Below are 7,609 nucleotides of genomic sequence, written 5' to 3' on the forward strand. Positions count from 1 at the left end.
AGGGGGTCGTACTCTTGATACAACTCAAAATACAATAAGAAATCTCATGATTGGCTAATTAATCGGCCTCCTCTCTATACGTGCCGAGATTTCCGCTGTGATCCTTGCTCGATTATGGATATTTCGGCTTTCCGTTACTCGTCTAGGTAAACTTCCCTTGGTCTTGCTCGATCTCTATTTTGCTTGGTCTCGATCTTGGCCGATCTCGATCTTGATCGGTCTCTGGTTCACAAGCTCAACGATCTGACTTTCACCATGACCCGATATAACACGAGGTTGAACCTTGACCTATCATGTTCCGGTCTCGATTGGTCATACGAAGGGCGAGCTCGGTTTTGACCATATACACATTTAATCAATTCTAGCTTATTTATTTTTTCATTATGCATTTACTTATTATGGGTATATATTATCAATCTTATTTTACCTTTCACGGTATTTTTCTATTTAACTCTATTATGTATTCTATTTGATTTTACCGTTCCATAACGATGAATTCAATAATTCAATATGATAACATTTAGATCAAAATCAAAACAAATATTTAATAATAGGAGTACAATATAATACAATGGGTAATAATCATCCAAACATTAGGTTGATTTTATGGACGATCACTCAATTTTTATATTATTATATTAAAGTCATTAAATTAGTTTTATAAGGAAAAATCATTCAACTTTACTTAATATCTTAGAAAGCCACTTGACTTTTTCTATAAGTAGTAATAATAAAATAACTCAACTTCGTTTAAGTATTACATAACGTCATTAATTACAACACATACAGCAATGTGTTGCTAAATTGAGTGATGTTTTTATCACAAAATTAATTTAATGACTTTTTAAATACATACATAAATTTGAATAATTTCATTATTACAAAAAATAATTTAATAATAATAAAATAATAAAGTAAAAGGTCGAATGACCATATAACCATCCAAACACCACCAAAGGTTGTGGTTCAGTGGGTGGGACTGCTCCTTCCTTAACCAGAGGTCTCGAGTTCGAGCTCTGGGTAAGGAAAAATCCTTGGTAGGGAGCGCTTTCCCCCGAATGCGGCCATACGCGGCGCGAGTCCGGATATAATCAGGCTCCAATGTTGGTACCAGACACTGGGTGGGAAACAAAAAAAAAGAATTTTTCATTCCTATACACTATTTGAAACCTTATTACGAAAAATGTTCATGTTTTGGTATTTACCTGACCTAAACACATTTTAGTTAAAAATTATATACAATCCACCTTAAAAGGCTCTCAATCCATTATTTGTGCCTTCAATCAAGGGATTTAGTTACACCCTTTTCCTTTTTTCTCTCCTCTCTCCCCTCTTCTTATCAGATTGAACTTATATTTAGGGAATCTAATCCCTGAGATGTGTTTTATAACTTTTTGCACCGAAAACTGTAGTATTATTTTTCATAGCATTTTTGTTGACAAAATATTTTCTGATATGAGTAAACGAAAAAATGTTTACTAGTCTGTTACTTATAGCATTGTCTGTCTGATATTCCCTTTGTTGAAGAATCCTCAGGAACGGGTAGGCATTTCAGATGAATTGTTATTTTTAATTCCAAAACACATGAAAACATGCGGCTCAAATTTAAAATTGATCGTTTAGTAGGATAATTTGCATATCAAGAACAATTGAAGATCAAGTAAAATAAATACTACAGTCGAATGGAAAACCCAACTCATTGGCCCTCGATGAATAATTGAACATGATTGCTTTCAGAGCGTCTTTGATATATCGGTATTTGAATGGAAAATCCAACTCCTTGGCCCTCGATGGAACCACCTTCTGCCCATCCAACACCTGAAATACACATTATTAGGCATTTGGACAATTTTGAAATTAATGGAAAAAATAAAAGTATAATATATACATAATAATTATATATTATACAACCTATCTACAACTTATCTACAACTTTCATATATTATTTCTATCCAGTTATATACAACTACAATATTATACCACGTAAATACAATTTTTATACAAATTTTATACAACATGTCTTTTATATATTTTGTATCTAATTTATACATAGTAAAAACAAATTTCATACAACTAATAATATATTATACAACTTATCTACAACTTCGTATATTATTTCTACCCAGTTATATACAACTACAATATAATACAACTTAAATACAATTTTTACACAAATATTGTTCAACTTTCATACAATATTTAAATAAAAAAAATATATAAACAACAGAATACAATTTTTCTACAATTTTACTAAAACTGTAGTACAATTTCGTATGTATAATGTATGTCATGTCTTCTTCTTCGAGTTTCAATATGAAATTCAGCCAAAATCAAGTCTAATCTTCACCAAAATACCCTCAAAATTGAGATATAAACTCCAAACCATCCAATTGTTTGCAAAGTGTATATAATTGATAAATTTATATATAGGAGGTAATTAAATTAAAACATGAGTATGGAATTTGCAAAGTGTATATAATTGATAAATTTATATATAGGAGGTAATTAAATTAAAACATGAGTATGGAAGATAATAAAGTTTTCAATAGTATATAAGTATGTAAAAATCCCAAAAAAAAAATAAATATATATAACCATCCAAACAAGCTGAAAAGCACCCACTGAAATTACTAGACCCGTTTGACGAATCCACGATAAAATAAAGAAGCACCACGCACCAAGTCCAGAAGCATCAAGATTTAATGGCAAATCAAGGGATGATGAACCTTTTTCAGTAGAAAAGAAAACGGAAGAAACAAAGTATATATCCGCCTCGGAATCTTCTGCCTCGCCGTTTGCTGGAAGAAGCCATAAAAATGGTGACGTCAGCTATAGTGAACACATACCCGCTCTCTAGCTATACCTTTGGCACTAAAGAGCCTAAAATGGAGAAGGACACTTCTGTTGCTGATCGCCTTGCTCGCATGAAACTCAAGTACGTTCCTTTTGTCCTTCAATTTTTTAGTCTTTGTACTTGGACCAAATATTCTTTAAAACCCTAGATAAAAACCTCTTGGACCTTATTACTGTTGCGGTTCAATCCCTAATAAGTCGGGTTGGTTATATTAAATTTTCAATATTTATTGTGTTCCATTTGGACTCATCTGATTCCAATAATTTGCCTTAACAATACTGTTTGCAGCTACATGAAGGAGGGTATGAGGACAAGTGTTGAAGGAATTCTCTTGGTATGGTTCTCCATCCTTTATCTCTATTTAAATGCTTCTTGTGGTTTGCCTTAGCTCTAAATCTCACTCCTTTTTTATATTTACTACCACCAGCATTTTCCAATTCCCGAAATGGAGACAACTCTCATATATTTGACTTAGTCTTAGAGAATGAATAGATGAAGATGTAAATTAGAATTAGAATAGGATGGTTAAAATGGAGTGGAGAAGGGTAGAGGAGCGGGCCCATTATCCCCGAGTTTCAAAGCTTGGAGTTGGTGACGGATTTCTCAGTCAATTAAAAAGAAAAAGAAAAAAAGAGTATTGTTATGAAGATACCTAATAAATGAAAGGTATATTCTATAGAATAGTTGTGGGACCAACAATGTGTATGGTATTGAATGTTGGCACTTTAAGGCCTAACTCATCCACTAGGTGAATCTTGTATAATTATAGATGTGAAAATGGATGCGGTTTTACAAAATTGGACTAAATAGATATGTCCACATACAACAGAGGATGCAAAAGTAGTACATATGGAGGATAAAAAAGAGAAGATCACCTGAAATAGTTTCATCCTGTCCTCCGTAGACTTCCATATGCATTGCCCCATAGATGCAACACTATGATGATTGAAGTTACTGAAAAAAGAGGGAGGACAATCTGCAAAGGGAGCATGTCTTACTCAGGAGAATCTGCAAAAAATAGGATTTTCTCTAAGCAACAGATGTTATATGTGTGAAGAAGAAATGGATACAGTCAGTCATCTCTTTATTCATTGCAGGGTGGCAAAACAGTGTTGGGAGCTCTTTTTAAACATGTACCGCATTAAGTGGGTAATGCCTAACAGTGTTAAGAGCTTGTTGGAAGAGTGTCATCATCAGAAAATGGCAAAAAGGAAACAAACAGTATGGAGGGCAGTTCCTTTGTGTGTTTTATGGATAATATGGCAGGAAAGAAATAGTGTTTGTCTTGAAGGAGAAGACAACATGTTTTCTGAATTGTAAATAGCTGTCTTTTGAACTTGTATTTTTGGTGTAATAGAAGTACTATTGAAACTATGGAGCAATACTTGGACTTTTTAGAAGAGATAGGAGGATTGTAGTTGCTATGTTAGTGGCAGATTTTGGACTGATGTAACTTGTACTGTCTTGGTACCTCTTTAATAAAATCTTACCTTATCAAAAAACAAAAGATGATTCAAGTTACTGAAATAATACAAGGTAGACAACAGAAGTTGCCCCGACAAAAGAAAATTACAATCTCTCGAACCAAGATGGATTAGTTATAAGAACAACGGAATTCAAGGATCTACATGCTGCTCATTTAGTTGTGGATTAAAGCTTAGTGTTGTTATTCCCACGCTAGGTTCACTGTTATCTAAGTGTTTTTAGTCTGATTATAGATTCTATGTCAGCACACGGATAAATATGAGATGTAAATTACTTCTTGTATTAGAGAACCTCCTGAATAGAGCAGAATGAATAAATAGGATTTATATAACCTTCCCTAACTAATTTGGGATTGAGGGATAATTGATTGATCTAGGGAGTCATCTCCCATACTTCTTGAGTAATTTTCTTACAATTGGTGGAGCTGGTGAACTGTGCAAGTTCGCTAGAATAAGAGATGTGTAGGCAGAGTGCTTGAGTACACTTTTTCATTGATCAAACCTTTCCTTCAATTTGGCTGTGATTGAGTAGCAATTCCTTGTTAAAAGGCTGAAGATGATTTATGCTTTTGGATGTAGGTTTGCATGCTTTTGTAATATATCCATGATACATATGACTTTCAATGCTTTAACTGACGAATAAATTTCCCGAGGTAGGGAATGGGGAAAATACTTACTTCTAGAGGGATAAATGGCTAGGTAGCAATAGCTTAAAGGAGGAATTCTCAGATCTGTTTATGTTTGAACAACCCTGAAGCTGCTGTTAGCCAACTAAGAGAGAGAGACACACATGGAACATAACATTCAGAAGCCCCTACTCATGGAACATAACATTCAGAAGCCCCTGCCAAGGCTGGGAGATTGAAAGGATGCTGAGTTTCTTAGCTAAACTTCAAAATGTACGCATAATAGGCAGGAGAGAGACTACCTACAGTGGGGAGAAAAAGAGAAAGGAAGCTTTGAAGGAATTTTTTGGAAAATTAGTTAGTGTAACATTTTGAAGATTGGCCCTGGAAATTAATTTGGAAGACAAAACGCACCCAGAAAAGTGGCTTGTTTAACTCAAGAAAATTTAAGAAAAAGGGGTATAGCAGTCTGCAGTAGCTTTTTTTTTCCATTGTCCTGTAGCAAAGATGGTTTGGGACATGTTTTTGTCATTTTTGGTTTACATTGGGTGTTACCAGGTTGTTTGAAGGAAGCATTTGTGAGCGCAAATGGTCCCATTTCTGTTATCTGGAGCATTTGGAAGGAGGTAAGGCGCTTTGATGGAGTCTCAGGCTCTCAGCCCCAATGCATGTACCAAAGACAAGATGCTTGCCGAACCTTTTTACTTGGTGTATCCATTGTGATGTAAAAGTGCACTCTGTTATTTGGAGCATTTGGAAGGAGAGGGATCAAAGTTGCTTTGATGGAGTGTCAACCCCTTCATGTACAGCAGTGAGCAGAGTAGATGCTTGTTGAACCTTTTTGCTTGGTCTAACCATTGTGATGTAAATAAAGCACTTATATTTCTGGATTTTGTAAGCTTCTTAGATAGGAGAAAGAATGTGAGGCAGCTCTCTGCTTTTGTACTGCAATTGCATTTTCTGGATGCTGAGTAATGAATATCCACTTTTGCGGGCAACCCGCTGCACAAAACATCCCGCATTAAGAAGATCCACCTTTTGCCTGATCAAAAATAAATTTCCTTCATAGAGGTTATTATTAGCAGGTCTCAACATTTATTAATGGAAGGGGAGGAAAAAGATTGTTGTACCCAGCATAAATTGCAGCTATATTTTGGGTTGGCTTATACTCTTGTGATAGGAAAATAATGAATTTATGCGCACCAAACTAAGAATTTAAGATGACTTATAGGCTGTTTTTTTGGGGGTGGGGGGTGGGGGGTCAAGTCTAAAAGAACTAGCTCATGCGATTATCAATTAAAAAAAGAAAAAGAAACTAGCTCATATTATTGAACTTGTGAAGCTGTTACATTTCATAGAATTTCTGTAGTCATAGATTGGCAAAGATATGAAACTACTTAATTTGGCACATAAATCAATTTGATTGGGAGAAGTTTTTTTTTTAAACAAGACTGATTATCAAATATCATTTATAATTGTACCTCAAATTCACAGGTACAAGAACATAATCATCCTCATATTCTTCTTCTGCAAATCGGGAACACATTTTGCAAACTTCCAGGTGGACGTCTAAAGCCAGGAGAAAATGGTATATTCTTGTCTAATTTGTGATACATTATTTCTTATCATAGCTATCAAAAGTTATCCTTATAATACTTTCTCTTTACATTTCTTGTAAGTCATGAGTTTCTTGCTAAACTTTACCTAGATATACCCTTCCGTTAGCTTTTTCTGTATAGTATACCCTTAAGTTTCAGTGCTGTTCTTCTTTCTCTTTGGTTGTTTGCAGAAATCGACGGTTTGAAAAGGAAACTCTCCAGCAAGCTTGCAGCTAATTCTCCTGGCCTTCAACCAGATTGGCAGGTAACTTTGGTGCCTATTGCACTTTTTAGTAGCTTTTTTTTCTTTGTACAGGACAAAGATGCAGGGGCGTACAGGTATCCAACACACTTTATGTTGTATGACACTAATGAAAAATGAAACAAGGAGGATAGTATTAAGCATCTTTTTACTGTATAGAAGTGAAAGTTCACCGCATGGTTAATTTTGAAGTGCATTTTAGTATCATTCATGTTGATCCACTGTTGCAGCTGTGTGGAGGTGGGTGATGAAATATTTCTTCTGTCTCATTTTGATTGACCTATTTTGTCTAAAAGGGTGGTGCAGTTCACTCTGAGGGAATTGATAGCGTGACATCATAGCACACCCTAGACTTTTAGTTGGGAATGTTGTGGTATTTATGTGTCTATTTCAAATGTGGCTGGACTCAGTTATGTTGGTTCTTTTGTACGTGTCACAGCGAGTAATCTAATTGACCCTGTCCGATTTTTGAACTTGAGAGATCTAGTATGTTCCTAAGCTTTAAATATACTTTTAGCTGTTTGCGATTCAGTTTCTACTGATGTAATATCTTTACGAGCTTTTGGTGGCTTCATAGAAGGTACCTTTAATCAAACTATTGATATACATTGAAGTGTTTGGCTTTTCTGTCTCCCTCTCTCTTTCATCTCTTCAGTTTATCCATCTTCCTGTGACATAGCAACTTAAAAGGTCCACCATCAAACTATTGATCTTCATTGAAGTGTTTTGGTTTCTCTTCACTCTCCATCTCTCCCTGTCTCCTCCCCCCCCCCCCCCCCCCCCCC

The 7,609-nt window shown here is 35.1% G+C and overlaps 1 protein-coding gene across 1 annotated transcript in view; it reads left to right on the forward strand.

Moving 5' to 3' along the window:
- Positions 1 to 2,605: 2,605 nt before the first annotated feature.
- The window catches only part of LOC109210952 (pre-mRNA cleavage factor Im 25 kDa subunit 2), a 6,178-nt gene continuing 1,174 nt past the window's right edge, over positions 2,606 to 7,609 (forward strand). The window contains exons 1-4 of the mRNA XM_019374437.1: positions 2,606 to 2,935; positions 3,143 to 3,188; positions 6,459 to 6,552; positions 6,754 to 6,827. Of these exons, the coding sequence (XP_019229982.1) occupies positions 2,817 to 2,935; positions 3,143 to 3,188; positions 6,459 to 6,552; positions 6,754 to 6,827 (333 nt within the window). The 5' untranslated portion in view covers positions 2,606 to 2,816. The remainder of the gene's footprint in view (positions 2,936 to 3,142; positions 3,189 to 6,458; positions 6,553 to 6,753; positions 6,828 to 7,609) is intronic.

Source organism: Nicotiana attenuata, unplaced genomic scaffold (genome assembly GCF_001879085.1).
Source record: "Nicotiana attenuata strain UT unplaced genomic scaffold, NIATTr2, whole genome shotgun sequence".
Taxonomy (NCBI): Eukaryota; Viridiplantae; Streptophyta; class Magnoliopsida; order Solanales; family Solanaceae; genus Nicotiana; species Nicotiana attenuata.